The sequence below is a fragment of the Protopterus annectens genome, chromosome 3.part0 (assembly GCF_019279795.1).
Source record: "Protopterus annectens isolate FY-2018-M chromosome 3.part0, PAN1.0, whole genome shotgun sequence".
Lineage (NCBI taxonomy): Eukaryota > Metazoa > Chordata > Ceratodontiformes > Protopteridae > Protopterus > Protopterus annectens.
The window spans coordinates 1,193,014,843-1,193,031,751 of record NC_056731.1 but is presented as its reverse complement, the minus strand read 5'-3'; the positions used below and the strand labels follow the sequence as shown (position 1 = coordinate 1,193,031,751).

General features: G+C 42.1%; 1 protein-coding gene across 1 annotated transcript in view; it reads right to left on the bottom strand.

Moving 5' to 3' along the window:
- Positions 1-16,909, bottom strand: part of TENT4A (terminal nucleotidyltransferase 4A) — a 1,710,012-nt gene that overhangs the window by 771,728 nt on the left and 921,375 nt on the right. Inside the window, exon 10 of the mRNA XM_044065408.1 lies at positions 4,003-4,129. Coding sequence (XP_043921343.1) covers positions 4,003-4,129 — 127 coding nt within the window. The remainder of the gene's footprint in view (positions 1-4,002; positions 4,130-16,909) is intronic.

Below are 16,909 nucleotides of genomic sequence, written 5' to 3'. Positions count from 1 at the left end.
GCAAGAGGTCTGTGTTGAGGCAATAAAAGAAAATCTCTGAGCATTTTCCTGGATTCTGAATAATCTTGGCTCTCCCAGTGGAAGTGCTCCCTCATGGTGTGCAGGGTTTCCCCAAAAGAGTAGTCCTCAGGAGGAGGGGCTGAAGGAGTAGATTCTTCAGCATCAGAGTCCTCAAAGGGAGGAAGAGAATATCCCTGTTCTGAAGAGGGATCAGATGAAATAGAAACCTGGTCAGAGGAATCATAGTGTTTTGCCTAGGCCTTTTATCAGGAGGGGGATGGGAACCCCCAATCAAAGTAATTAGGTCCTCTGCCATTTTAAGCATCTGTTTCTTAGGCATGGATGACTGTCCAGGAGAATGCTGTAGTTGTTTCTTTGTCTTTAAAGGTGTTTTAGACTTTGCCTTGGCTGCTGAAGTGGTCTTGATAGTAAGCTGTGTAGGTCTGAAAACACCCTCAGAAGCCAATGCCTGCTCAGCAGCTCTGGACCCATCTCAGGAAACAGTTTCCGTAGGCCCAATACCTTGAGTTTCCAGAGGCCTAGTTGTCTCCACGTTGGAGTCGGAGGCAGCCTGTGGCTCTGAGGTAGCGGGTGTCAGGGGCTGCGAAAGTGCCTCACTGAGAACCGGCGACTGGCCTAGAAGAGGCTTTGTCGGTTTTAGACCTCGGATGCCTGTCCTTTTTCTTTTTCCTTGCGCTTTTTATGAACTCCGGTCGTCGGTTGTTCCGACGGCATTATATAGTTAAACCTTTGGCCAAAGTAATGTAAAGCAAAATCGAACCGATGCTTAATAGTGCGTTGGTTAAATCTAGCACAAAACCAACAACTAGCAACGTCGTGGTCAGGGCCTAGGCAAGGAATACAGTAAGAATGAAAATCCTTATGAGGTATTTGCTTCCCACAAGAAATACAATTGTTAACTTTTACTGACATCAGTCTGGAGCAAGAAAAAGTTTCCCCAACGGGGTACTTAGCTTTATTGAAGACTTCGGATCTGAAATTCAATTTTTGAAAATCTCAGGAGTCGGCCGACCGGCACCTGCGAACTGCTTTTGCTTCGGGCACCGCGCGGCAAGAAAGACTGAAGAAAATGGCGTCGGCTGCATCTTATATACCCCTGGCGCACTGACATCAGGGAAGAGGCGACAGCAACCGATGCCGGACCAGGACTTTGGAATTCAGGCCGACTGCGGGTAGCCTGCCAGCAGGATAACCCAAGTGTAATGACTGCAACAGTGAAACACGAACATCTACATCAAAGCACTATACGAGCATTTATACAGATGCATGGAATCAGGAATACCTACACAGGACTAAATCATCCTCCACAAGGAAGAGTAAACCTGTCTGGTGGACATTTGCAATAAACAAACTATATAACAAAAGGAAAAAAGTATTGTTCAAAACCAAGGAGCTGCAGGTGCCCAGTTGGAAGCAATGTCTCCTTAGCCTGAACAAGGAAATAAGAGCACTAGTGAAATCCTCCAAAGCAAACAGAGTCCAAATTGGCCACCTCTACTAGAGACAATCATAAGGCCTTCTTCACATATGTCTGCAACCTCAAAGGAAGCACCCAGATCTGTTCAGAACTGGTTGTCAAGGACACTACATACACAAATGCTACAGATATAGCAAACTTGCTGGCTGACACATTCAGTGAAAACTGTACCCCTCTGTCCCCCCATCAGTAAATCAGGACATCCCCAGTACCAGCCACCTTCCCCTTATATCTAGGGAACAGGCCATCACTGCTCTCTCAAAGGCAAAAACTACAGCCTCCATGGGACCCATCAACATCCCAGGCTGCATCCTACATGAACTCAGGCAGGAACTTGCTGCACCATTAGGCACCCTATAGTACTGGCTTCATCCCAGCTGAGTGGAGGACAGCCACTGTCATCCCTTTACACAAAGGTGGAGCATCCACCCGGCTCCATCGATCCAGGAAATTACAGACCCATCAGCCTAACTAGCCTGATCTGCAAGGCCATGGAATGGATCATTATGGACTGCATTAACAAGGACATTGGCAACCTCCAAACACTTCATCCCACACAGCTGGGCTTCGTCAAGGGGAGGTCATGTCTGCTAAATTTGGTCGACTTCTTTGGGACAGTCACCAAAGCCATGGTCAAAGGGAAGACTGTGCACACCGCCTACCCTTGACATGGCTAAAGCGCTGGACACTATTCCCCACTCGGGCATAATAGATAAACTCTCTCAACTAGGCATCAATCCATATGTTACTAGATGGGTAGCAAACTGGCTCACTGACAAAACCCATGTAATCAAAATAGGGGAAGCCACCTCAAGCAGTAGACCTGCAAAAAGTGGCGTACCCCAAGGTTCGATCTTGGGGCCTCTGTTATTTGGGATATACTCTTCTAAGGTGCAAGCCAAAACCAGTGGGCTATGACTGACCAAGTTTGCAGATGACTGCAAGCTGGGTGCTGTCATCAGTTCCCCTAGTGATGTGGACATCCTCCAAGAGGGTCTCACTCAGACAAATGGCTGGTGCCAGAAACATGGCCTCAAGTGGAATACTAAAAAATGCGTCATCCCCTTTAGGGAGAGTGACGTCCCCACAAATTATCACATTAATAACAACGTCCTAAGCATGCAATCAGTCGTGAGGGATTTGGGCATCGAGGTTGATAGTAACCTGACTTCTGACCACCATGTTGCTTCCGTTGTACAGAAAAAGCCTTCTACATGGTCTACTTCATAAGTAAGGGTATCTCGTATCCAGGGGATAAGGAGGTCATAACATCCCTGTATTCTTCCCTTATAAGACCCATTATTGAGTACAATGCCCCTTTTAGCAAGTACCTTGCAAAGCACATGCAGCAGCTGGAGAGACCACAGAGGTTCCTCACCATGAGAATCCAGGGCTTCAAACATCTACCATACATAGATAGGCTAAAAGCCCTATCCCCTCTATTCAGTTTCATAAAGACTCCTCAGAAATGACCTCTGTCTGGCATACAAGGCGATAACGGCATATCCCCAAGTCAAGCTCCACTCAAGTAACCCTCATGCTCGGCCTTCAACCTCATCTGTGACATCAGCAAGACTTGTTGGAGGGACAGATTTGTGTCCCAGAGACTCCCCCATCTATGGAACAGACTCCCTTTCCACATCAAGCAGAGTACCTCTTTACCCCTTTTTAAGTGCAACCTGGATAACTGGATAGGAAACAGAAAATATACTTCTGGGATTCCAACAGTGTCCCTGCTGGACAAGGGCATCAGATGCTGATTTGTCTAAACATGGGCTAAACTCTTGGCTAGGCTTATAAGAGCCTCAAGGCCAATAGCCTAGTAACCTCCTATGATCCTGAATCTTGCTAGGGAATGGAGATCTGATTGAGGGTTTAGGGTAAGAATGAATTCCCATCTTCTATCCCCCAAAAATAAGTGGGTCAACAGAGTGAAAGTAAAAAGGCCCAAGGGAGAGGAAAAAAGGTACAAGTGACCCCCGAGTAGGCCCTGAAGCCTGGGAAAGTCAATTACAGCCAATGCTTGGGAGTCACTATTCTTAAGGTCATGCAGTGACATCTTAATGTTACATTAATCTGGACAAGGAATGAATTTGAAGAAGCTGGAGGTGAATACTACAGTAAAGCAGTAAGTACATAAAAAGATACCTCCAGAACAGACATTATCCAATGGAAAACTGGAGTAAGCAATAATGCCATCAGGTTAGCCAAGACAGCTATATATGATTATCCAGTGATTGCACTCCTGAATTCTGTCTTGAGCATTCTATAGTTTAAAATACTTACTACACCCCAAGTACTACAATTACTCCTTTAAAAAAAAACCTTCTTGACCTTAGTGAACTATCCAACTGGTTTTCTATTTTTGCGTCTAGTTTTTATGAAAAAAGTATTTTACATGCAAACATAAAAAAAATGGCAAGTTATGTATTTAAATACATTAGGCAATTAAAATCGTATAAAACATCAAAACAGTACAGTGACAACACATTTGGAAAACTTACCTGTCAAAGCCTTTGTTTGGAAAGGAACTAGCAGGAGGAAATACTGCATGACTAAGTACAGTATATGCATAATCGAATGCCTGTTTCACTGTCATGGCTCCATAGGAACTTCTCCCAACATCATTCCCTATGGCAAATGTGAAAAAAACAAGACGGATACTACTAAGTAACAGTAAATGTAAAAGTTTCTGCTTTTCAGATTAGCTGTGAAAGGTCACTTTTAAAAGGAAATGAAGTACAAATGTTGCATTCATTTCACTGCAGTTTACTGACAATTTATGAACACTATATTGAATTTGCAAAATGGTGATAAAATATCTTGATACCTCAAACTGTGTCAATGTGAAAAATATCCAATGTTACATAAGAGAAAAAAACTCACTGCATGCAAAAATAAATATAACTCTCAAGATGTCAAAATAGTCTTGCTAAATTAAACAAGCAACTCTGAACCCTAATCAAACCAACCAAAGTCGTATGCAGTAAAACACAGACACCTAGGCAAAGGATGATGAACAAAGCCTTTTTTAATTATGTTAGACATTTCAGAAACAATAACCAGCACTGTGCAGAGATGAAAGTAAAAGATATCACATACTCGGGGACCCAGAAGACATAGCTAACCTACTAACGGACAAATTTATTTCAAACTTCACCTTCCCTCTCCCCACCAATATTCTCAGATCACATACCTACATTTAACACCCCCCCTTCCAAATCTCCCAAGAACAATTTCTCAAGGTGCTAAGGTCAAGAACACTGTCTATGGGGCTGCCTACTGGTCAGCCTGAAACATAGCTACCTGACCTCCTACAGAAGATATTCAGTATCAGTCTCAAAGTACGCTACATGCATATAGGACACAAACAGTCACTTCCATATGCAGAGGAGGGATTTCAACAGAAAGCTAAGAAAAGAATCACTACTGAATTAATAAAAATGCAAGTAACCTAGAGATTCTCAACCCACCACAGTCTGAATTCATTAAGGGCAAGTCCCACCTACTTAATCTGGTCAACTTCCTTGAAAAAGTTACTGAAGCAATGGATAACGGCAAAACAGTGCACACTTGGAAAGCAAACTGGCTCAAAAACAAAACCAAGGAGGATGCTAAAGTGGGTGGCTCTAGCTCCTTCGAAAGGTATGCCACTAGCAGTGTGCTCCAGGGTCAGTTCTTGGGTCTCATATTTAGCATTTTCTCACAGTTCAAAGCTAATTTTAAGAGTCTGCGGCTGACTGAGTCTGATGACTGCAAACTTAGTACCATCATAACCACCCCCGAGGACATCACGATCCTTCCAAGAATTCCTTTGCTGAACAAACATCGGAGGTCAAAAACATGGACTAAAACTAAATGTAAAGAAACTGCAGTTGTGCAAGTATACTTTCCATAGCAGTAGATGTTTGAATAGATAAATGTAGCCAAAGTTATACAGGATATATCCTACAAATATTATAACAGTCACTCAGCTTTCCCAAAGCTTAAGGACCTCTTGCTTGTGTCCAGACTATTGATAGCTTGAGCAGTAAGGGGAAAAATCAGCAATCTGGGTGCCAAAGACTTCAGAGCTTTTATGCCAACTGAAGAAGGGAGGCTAGAACCCTGAAACAGGTCCATATTAGGTACATAAAAACAAGTGTTCTAACCTTGGCAAACAAAACCATAAAAATAAAGCTGAAGATGGATGACGTAGAAGCTACTGCAGCAGTGAACTACTCAAACATTCACTGTTATAAGTTTAACACAATTGTACTGTGTTCATCATTAAATCACTGCTGCTGCAGCCTAAGCTGCATAGGTAGAATACCAGAGCATACGACTGGAAGAAGGAAGAATGAGGGTCCACAAGCCCACAGAAAATGGCCCTAGCACAGCCTGTTCTAGACCTGGAAAATGACTCTAGTTTGCAGTACTTTTTAAAAGTATAGACAGACAGCCATGTTGTAGACCCTAGAGTCCACCCCTTTCTACAAACGCCACTGAAAAAAGCCAAGGCTCTGGCAGAAAGAGCCTTGACCCTGCTTGGAATTGTTTATGGTGGAAATAAGTTAAGAAAAATAGCAAGAGACAACCATTTGAAAATTCCCTGCTTTGACATGGGTTGTCTTTTTCTTCTTACCTGCAAATGAAATGAGCAACTCATCACAATTTCTGAACTGTTTTAGTCTTGATAAGACTAAAAAACATTTTTTTAAACATTGTTTTGGTCGGCATGCCCACCTGCAAGGACTCCCCCACCCCAGGCATCTATAGCTTCATCTCTCACCACTGGGTGGCACAACTAACAATATACTTGCTGTATCTTGTCCCAAATATATCTACCTCCCCATTGAATACTTGTAAAGTAAAGCTAGTACCATCTACTTGGTGTATTTTGTCCCCAGACAGATTTGTCTTCCTTTGTCATACTTGCACACCAAAGCCATAAAAGTAGCGTTTCTGCAACTATCTGCTTACATTCCTACCTTTCTGCTTCTCCTTCATCCTTGCTTTCACTTACCTTACAGCTCCAAGGCTTCCACTTCTCATACTGATTGTTTTTCTTTGCACTCTTCTGTGAGGGGGGGCCAGCCCACTCCCCTACATCCATTCCCACTCATCCCTGCATCACCTAGACTATTACCAATACTAATCACTCCCCTAATTTCCCCAATCAAGAATCACCCTCCATCAACCAATCACACTTCAATTAACCAATACACTATTTGTAACACTCCTCCCTCTCCTCACACAACTTAACTGCAACTGTCCTTAATCACTCTACTCCCACCACACTATATTCATCACACTATCCAGATAACCTAACATTTAAAAAGAATACACACTATGCTCTTTCGCCTGTCCACACTCTATACCCTTCAGCTATCAGCATACTATCTAACATCCTACACTCACCTACAGATACAACCTGTCCATAGCCCTACACTATATTATACTAATACCATCCACTCCTCACTCTCCTACCTTGCCATCTCCTGCCCACTCAATCACAAATCTATTGCATAGTTCCACTTCAGACATGTAGTTGTCAGCAATATCACTAACCACTTCAACAAACACCTTCACATACTCTCCAAACTGTCACACAAACATGCATGCACATTATCACAGATTCTCCATAGTGGTGATATACACCCCATCTCGGGCCACATACTGCACACCATACCATCATGGCGACCATTCCACCCCATCCCCACATTAAAACTACAGATCTTCTCAATCTTCAGATAAACCTTAGAAGCCAAGTTAAAAAAAATCACAGACTTCCATGCAGTCACTGCACAATACTCACCAGACATTCTTATAGCAACAGAAACATGGCTAAAACCCCATATACTTATACTATACTTTACTGTTCTCTCCCAAGATAACACCGCCATCGAAGTAGTCAAACATACTAAACTCCTAGGGGTCACTATAGATGAACACAACCTTCGACCTGCACATACATGGCAATATTAAAAAAACACATCAGAAAGTAAGTTATATTATACCGCCACAAAACTTTCCAAAATTAATCCTCAAAACTACCCACTGCCTCTTCCTTCTTGCTCCCATCACTTTTTTATGGGGCGTCTCTCTTCACCAACATACAGACCAGACTAAAATCCAAACTAGAGTCATGCTACAATAAAATTGCCAAGTTCGTCACAAACAGACAGCACTCCTCTCACCACTGCTCCTCTCTGCGACTATTAAACTGGCTGGAACTACCTCATCATCTTACATACATAACACTAACAACTGCCCACAAACTAATATTCAAACCATCTACCTGTCCTTCCCTTTTCTTCCCTATTTATCTTATACCACCCTAACAGACTACTCTGCTGTGAAAATCAGATGTTTTTACAAGTACAAAAACTTAACCTTTCGGCTGGTCAAATGCTCCACTCCATTTCAGCTGCTAGACTATGGAACTGTCTCCCTCCCCAGCTCAGATCCACTAGTAATACCTCCCTCTTCAAAAAATCTTTGAGACATCATCTCTCCTCCAAATGACTTTGCTCTTGCGCTATCTTCCTCACAACTCATAACCTGAACTCATCTCTCTCCTGCCCCTCCATTCCTCACTAGAAAGGTAGTGTTTGACTGTGCTAAAACAAAATACTGTGATACTTCTTGTTGTAGTACCCTACTCTGTTACTGCTTACTATTCAAATATGTGCATTATTTTTTTAACTTATTGTTCTTAATGTTTTTCTATTCCATGTATGTATTATCAATTGTGGAGCTTTTCTCCTCGGGCCTCCACTGAAAAAGAGCACCTTTGACCCAGGGGAGCTTCCTGGTAAACAAATGCAAATAAATAAATAAATATAAGAAACGCAGACATACTCCCACAAGGTTATAGTGTACACAGGTTAGACAGGATCAGGAAGAAGGGTGGCGGGGTTGCAATCTTCTACAAAGATAACTTCTGGTGTTCTGGCTGAAGTGCGATTCTCAAACAATCTGGAATTATATCGCTGATTGATGAGTATATTTCTTGGCATGTTAACCTTTCAGAGTTCTGCATTGTCTTAATTTTGCCTGAATTAATTAATTTTTGCCTGACAATTATTTTATATAGTTTCTGGCATTGTTTCATGTTTCTCATCAGTTGCCCGCCCCTACTGTCAATTTGATCTGGGAAACCCCCTCCCAGTCTGGTGTTCACTCTACTTAATACAGAGAGAACATTTGAGAAGGCCAACCCAGTTAGGTTCTTAACCTTGAATTTTTCTTCTGCTCCTCTTTCCTCTCTCCTTGCACTTTACTTAAAAAATATTGCACTTTAGTTTGCTTTTGTCTCTTCTTTAAAGTACTCAATTGTATTTATTCTGCTGCATTTATTACTGCTTGGTGGTAGCCTAAATACATTTTAACTGTTATTCTAAGCCTTTTGGTTAAAGCACTTGAGCTTCAGACCAGTTGTTTTACATTAAGAAGGTTTGTGATCTGCACTGTTGTGGCAGCACAGGTAGCTTACATCCTTCTAAGTTGGGAAATACTGATTGAAGGCTCAGTGTCTGTTGTTCTAAAAGTGTATTAGTTCTGGTTTAAGCACTTGGGCTTCAGGCCAGTTATTTTACATTAAGGTGGTTTGTGGTCTGCACTCTTGTGGGAGGAGAAGGTAGATTCTGCCCTTCTGAGCTGGGAGTTTCTGCTTAAAGGCTTATTGCGCCTGCTTATTTGAACTGCTTCTTTCTGAAATTGGTAAGCCTTGTTTGCTGTAGCATAGACTAAATTCAGACCTGCTGAATCTTGCTTTGTTTGTATAACTTAAGCACTAATCCAGACCATCTTTTTTTGGAGAAGGTTCCTCTGCACTCTAGTGGCAGGAGTGTGCAGTTAGAATTTGTCTGATCAAAGACTGCTGGAACGGGGCTCAGTATTTAGCTTTTATTGGTTAATTGGTTTAAATCAGTTTACTGATTTGCTACTGTTATAGTAAAAAAAAAAATACACTTTATGCATCGCCACTTAGCTAGGGTTTAACTATTCCTGGCGCCATAAAGTCTGCTCTTCAAATTTTCTCTTAGAACTAGGCAGTTTTTTAGTTTTAGCACTCAAACCGGTTTCTTTGAGCTCAGCACTTGTTCAGAACTCTTAAGCACTAAATAAGTTACAAATTACTACAGCACTCAACTTCCCTCACTTGTCTAGAGGAAAACAGTTTTTAGTACTTAATAAATAAGCACCTAGACATGCCTGGATAAGGGTCAGCTCCCGGTGTTTTCTGTCTGATGAATCTGGGCATCTTGGGGCAATGCAGCAATTGCCTCATGTACACAGACAACCCTTCTCCTCCTACCAACCAACACTACAACCTGTGAGAGATGCACTTGTATAGCCAAACTGAAAGCAAATCTCTCTTCACCAAAGACTGGACTAGACGGTCAAGAAGAGAAGGTAAACACTTGCACCACACCACAAGCATCACATAGTCCCTCAAAACCTACACTACGAAAACACACACATAGCAACACAATGCACATACCTTCATTCGTGGAGGCTCTCAAAAATCTGCTCAAGCAACAGAGACCTCCAAAGCAGAAATGCAAGCAACCTCCACCCCCTAACACAACCAAAATGACACACAGCCCACAAACTCAGTGTGCCACTCAACCACAGCTCATAAGGCATAACAACATACCCAACACTCTAGTCACAGGTGAGACTATAGTCAGGCACACTGATGTTCCACTCACCAGGCTAAACAAGGAGAAAGTTACTGTCAAGCTGCCTGTCGGGTGCCAGGATTCACCACTTAACGCATCCACTCAGGTCACTCCACAATAGGTACAAATATGACTCTGTCATTGTCCGTGTTGGTGTGAATGACCTGAGACTTACCTCCTTGGACTACATGAAAAGAGACATGGAGGAGCTCTCCGATCTTGTAGCCCAGGCAGGTATGACCCTAGCCCTGAGTAGCATCCTGCCATCACCCAGAACAATACCACAGTACAAGGACAAAATGATTGACTTCAACAACTGGCAAAGCTTCTGCTGTCATTCTAAGGGGACCCAATATCTGCCTGCCTGGGATGACATGATCGACAGACCAAGATGTTTTGCCAGAGATGGCCTGCACCTGTCTCCCTTGGGATTCCGGATACTGGCTAAGGCTCTTGCCACTCCTATAGTGCCTTTTTTAGGCAAGGCTCAAATGACAAATTCACTACCGTAACAGGTACATGCAAGCAAAATCTGAGGGTAATGCTACTCAATGCTAGTAGTCTAAACCTCAAAATGCATTCACTCAAGGTGCTCCTTAAAATGGAGAACATCGACATCTGTGCAGAGACCTGGTTCAAAGCTCCAGAGAGCACCCCCTGCATTACCAGGCTATAATTCATACCACACCAGTCGGCCACCTAACCTGGAACGAAACACTAAAGGCGGAGGCATGTCCATATTCATTAAGGATATCAACACCTCCATGCTAGTTGCTCAGCATAATGCATCCAAGATTATCCAAGTGCAACTAACTATGGGCAAGGCAACAATCCAAATTGTAACTTGCTACAGATCCCCCACCATGCCCCAGGATTCCCACTCATTTCTTGATACACTGGAAAATATTAGGGTACAACCCAACACACTAATAATTGGCAATTTCAACTACCCCACCATTAACTGGGAAAGCTACTCATATACCAACTTTTTTGCTCAACGTTTTCTGGAATTCATAAATTCCAACGCCTTGGATCAACTTATCCACACCCCCACCAGGTGCAGCAATATCCTAGACCTGGTCATTACCAATAGGGGCAACTGGTGTTCCACACCAGTGGTCAATTCCTCGTTGGTCAGATCCAACCACAAGCTAATCACCCTAGACATCCACATCCCATCCCCACCCCCATTAGGGAAACCACCATAAAAATTTTCTCCAAAGCCAATGTCACGCTTCTTAAGACAGAAGTGGCAAACTTCATGACACCCATGGAGACGGACAATGGAGGTAAGACTGCTGAAACCTACACAAATGCACTTTATAAGCACTTACACGAATGCATGGATCGTGATATCCCTAACAGAACCAAGATGCTATCCTCCAAAAAAAAAGGAAGCCAAGATGCTATCCTCCAAAAAAAAAGGAAGCCAATCTGGTGGTCCCCTGCCATAAACAAACTCTACAACAGAAGAAAGAAACTGTTGCAAAAAAAGAGTAAAATCACATGATTGGAGCAACTCCCTGGTCAGCCTCAGTAAGAAGCTGAGATCCCTCAAAATCCTCCAAAGCTAGTTATGAAAACAAAATCGCCACTGATTCTACAGACAACCACAAAGCATTCTATAGCTATGTCAAGAATCTCAATGGCAACACTCAGATCTGCTCCGAGTTACAGCACTATGGCACTAAATATACAGAACCAACTGATACTGCCAACATCCTGGCAAATAGGTTCAGTGCTAACTTTACCCCCCCACCCCCTAAAGGGCCCATTTCTATACCGGAAGAATTCAAAATTCCTGTAATCACAGCTGCACAGGTAAAGACCACACTCTCCAAAGCCAACACCACAGCAACCATGGGACCTGACAACATCCCAGACTGCGTTCCACATGAACTACAGAATGAACTAGCACCCCACTTAAGCACCATGCTCAATCATAGCCTCACCTCAGGCTTTGTGCCCACTGAAAGGTACACAGTAATGGTTATCCCACTCCACAAAGGGGGAGCCACCACAGACCCCAGGAACTACCGCCCCATTAGCTTAACGAGCCTGGTCTGCAAGGCCATGGAACTTATAAACAAATACACTGGTAATCTCCAAACTCTGGACCCCACCCAGTTCGGGTTTGTAAAAGGCAGATCATGTCTCCTAAACCTGATAGACTCCTTTGAAGCAGTCACTAAAGCCGCAGAAGAGGGTAAGGTGGTTCACACAGCCTATCTAGATCTCGCAGAGGCTTATGACACCATCCCCCACTCTGGAATTTGAGATAAACTCACTAAACTAGGTATAAATCCCTATGTCACAAGATGGGTTGCCAACTGGCTCATTGACTGAACCCACACCGTGAAAGTAGCAGACTCCAAATCAGACTTCAGACCAGTGACAAGTAGAGTACCACAGGGTTCAGTCCTGGGTCTTCTCCTGTTTAGTATCTACATTTCTGAAGTACAGGCTAACACAGAAGGTCTTTGGCTAACTAAGTTCGCTGATGACTGCAAACTAGGAGCCATATTCAAACCTCCTAACGATGATGTGGACATCCTACAAAACGGCCTCACTGAGACAGATGCCTGGTGTCAAAGCCATGGCCTCACGCTCAATGCTAAAAAGTGCATTGTCATCCCCTTTGGTAAAAACTCTGTACACCCATGAGCTACCACATATAGGTGGTAGTCTACCTAACACCATAAGTATGATGAGACCTTGGGACATAGGTGGACAGTAGTCTCCCCTTTGACAATCACTTCACCACAGTAGTCAGGAAATCTTTCTACGTGGCACACCTCATCACAAAAGGTTTCTCATCGAGGAAAAAAAAAAGAAGTCTTTGCTTCCCTCTACTCGTCACTCATTAGACCCATTATAGAGTAAAATGCCCCTTTTGGTATGTACCTCACAACTGGAAAGACCGCAGAAATACCTCACAAAGAGGATTACCGGCCTCAAACAGATGCCCTATGCAGACAGTCTCAAAAAGCTCCAGCTTTACTCTGTCGCATATTGCCTACTCAGAGGTGATCTCTGCCTAACTTACAGATTTATGTCAAACCCGGAGCTGTTGGACATATGCCACTTAAAGAAATCCCAATCCCTCCAAGCTACACGCTCTAGGGACCTAAACCTTGTCACTACAACAAACAGAACATGCTGAAGGGATAGATTCCTGTCCCAGAGACTTCCCATACTCTGGAACAAACTACCTATCCATATCAAAGCAAGCTCCTCATTAGCACTCTTCAAGAAAAAATTTGATGATTGGATGGAAAATAGGAAATTCACCCCGGGGAATCACCTCTGTGGCTCTGCTCGACAGGGGCACAGGAAAATAATTTTCTTGGGCGGTGAAAGCCAGGGTACATTTTTGGATAGGCTTGTATAGGCCCTATTGCCGATAGCCTAGTACACCTACCTATGAACCTATAAGCAGACTACCTACCCATCAAATACTCTTATAACAACTTTGAAGTCCTAGTAACACAGCTCAGAATCAACCCAAAGAAAAATATTACCATAATAGCCACTTGCATACCTCCCAACAATACTCCCACTGCCATTGAGGAACTCGTAGCCTGGACAGCATCAACCTACAACCATGAAAGCATTATCACAGACAACTTCAACTCAGACTGGAACACTTGCACTGGTGATAACCCCTCCACCTCCATAAATCTACATGGTTTCTCCCAAACAATCCAGTTTCCCACTCAAATAGATAAACATAGCTAAAGGGAATCTATCTTAGACTGGTCACTTACCAACAACTCTCTCTCTAGATGCCTTCCAAATAATTTAAGTGACTATAGACCTACCTACTTAATCCGTCATCAGCTCAACTCACCCAGAACCATAGTTTAACAAAGTCGTACGAAATAACAAAAATTTCTCCAACTAAGCATTCTTAGACATGCTCAATAAATTCAGCTGGTCACCACTCCATCTCCAACATGACCAGCCCATAACATACTTCAATGACACATTTCTAGCTATTCTAAATAGCTTAGCACTAACTCGTACATGTTGTGTTAAAAATAAGACATTGCCCTGGATAACAAAAGAAACCATTAGACTTCAAAAACTAAGGGACAAAATCTGGTTTCAATACCAGAAAACCAAAGACAATACAACTCTGGTAGTATACCAACAGCTCCACGATCAAACAAAAAAAAAAAACCTCAAACTATACAAAAAAAATGTATACATCATTCTCTCCTTAGTTACAGGGAACAATTGCACCTCACCGTCTCCTTCCACCTAACCTAATGTGGAAACTAATAACTCTTTTGACCTCAAACCGGTCTACAAAGCTGAAAAAACTGAAACCTTTTTCCTTACCTGACCAGCTACCCAATGAGTACCTTAAACTTTCAGATGATGCCATAGCTCTGCCTATTTCCATTCTGGTAAATTGGTCTATAGCAGAATATGTCCCAAAATTATGGAAAATTTCCTACATCATTCCCTCTACATAAAGGAGGGACATCAACAGAATTAAACAATTACAGACCCATAGCCATCCTTTCCCAGTGTCAAAATTCTGGAAAAATGTATCCAAACTCAATTACGACCTCCTAACACGGTTTCAGACTCAAACACAGCACCACCACAACCCTAATTATCTCTCTAACACCATCAACCAACTGTGAAATTCAAACCAGCAAGTAGCATCAATCTTCCTACACGTGTCAAAAGTGTTTGACACAGTCTCCCATCAGAAACTCCTCAGTACTCTTGCCTCACTAAACCTATCAAAGACTTCCCTCTCCTGGTTCCTAAGCTATCTTTCTAACAGACAACAAACAAGCAGTACAATGGAAATCTAAACTCTCACCACTTCTGCCTGTCTTGATTGGAGTCCCCTAAGGGTCCATAATAGGACCCTTTCTTTTCACCATCTTCTCAAATGATCTAGCTTCATCCACAACACACACTAAAGTAGTTTAGTATGTGGACGATTCAACTTTAATCTGCACAGGAGATACCTTACCAGACCTCCAAATAGTAGCCCAACAAGCTTTTAATGATACAGAAACATATCTAAGTAAATCACAACTAATCCTCACCTCCAAAAAGACACAGTTAATGCTATTTACCAGAAGCAAACAATCACCAACTACACCTCCTTTCACCATTTTCTCATCAAACAACAGAGTCATCCAGCCAGTTGAGCATACAAAACTCCTTGGCGTGACAATAGACAAACTCAGATTTGAACAATGCATAGCCATTACAATTAAGTGCAATCAAACTTGGTTCACTGTACAGAAGCAAGCCATTCCTCACTGACAATATCAGACTAGCCATGCCCAGAACCTTCCTCCTCTCTACGCTCCTATACGTTTTCCCCCTCTTTACTAACTTAAAAAAAAAAAAATCCGACTTAACCAAATTGGAAACTTGCTAAAACAAAAAAGCCCACTTTGTAGCCAAACTTCCCCACCAAAACAACATTGTATTGCTCTACATAAATTAAATTGGCTTGAGCTACCCAACCTTCTCCATCTCCACCAACTTAAATTCACACACAATATCTTCCATCCTGACAACTGCCCATCCCTCAAAGAACTTGTTCCCTACTCATGCCCATGAAGTCGAAGATCTGCAAACAAACTTTCTCACAGTAAACAAAGCTAACACTCACGGTAAATCTCTATTCTCAAATCCAACAACCAAATTATGTAACTCTCTACCCCACACCCTCCAAAACACACCTGAATCTACCAATTTCAAACTACTATTTGAATATCTGTCCAAGAACTGGCATTGCTCCTGCGCCAAACCTGACTGACAGGATATCTATAACTCTCAACACACTGTCCACGCCTTACCTCATTTTCTCAATCTCCTCAGGGTTTACTATTATTCAAAGGAAAAAAAAATATATATATACATATATATATATATATATATATATATATATATATATATATATATATATATATATATACATATATATATACACACACACATATATATATATATATATATATATATATATATATATATATATATATATATATGAAGGAAATCTCATTTGTTCATAACTATTTAATATGTAGCACGGTACTAATTTTATTTTTCTCAGTGATCTTTAATGAAATGCTTGTGTGTTTTTCTTTTTGAACGTTATCTACTAGAAAACTGTACTGCATACTACTTTTTATAGATGATGTGTATTCTCCATCTTTCTGTATGCGTACTATTGTACTATCTGTTGCTGTTGTGTCTTTCAGCTTTTCCCTGTTAGGGGTCGCCACAGCAGAACTCCAGTCCGCTAATGATTGGTAGTTTATTTTTACGTGCCGAGTTACCACGAAGGTACTCCCATTCATGCATGTCTCCACACAGAAGCCGCTCTAGTTGAGAATCGAACCGGACAGCATTTTACTGTGAGGCGACAATACTACCGCAGCACCACCACCGTGGGTCATACTATTGTACTATCTAATTATTGTATTTTGCTTACATTTCTGTGGAGCTTTTCTCCCCAGGCCTCCGCTGAAAATGGGCTTCTGGCCCAGTCGGACTTTCCCAGTAAACAAATGCAAATAAATAAATTAATAAATAAATAACATCCGTCTTGGACTACCAAATTGACTGCACATACTTCGGCAGCTTAATTTCAGCCTTCCCAGTGTGAAAACTGAAACTGAATAAGGACTGCTAATGAAACAGTTATATGGGGAAAAATCAGTTACTGACTAGTAAATGCACTGCTTGGATGTCAGCAAAG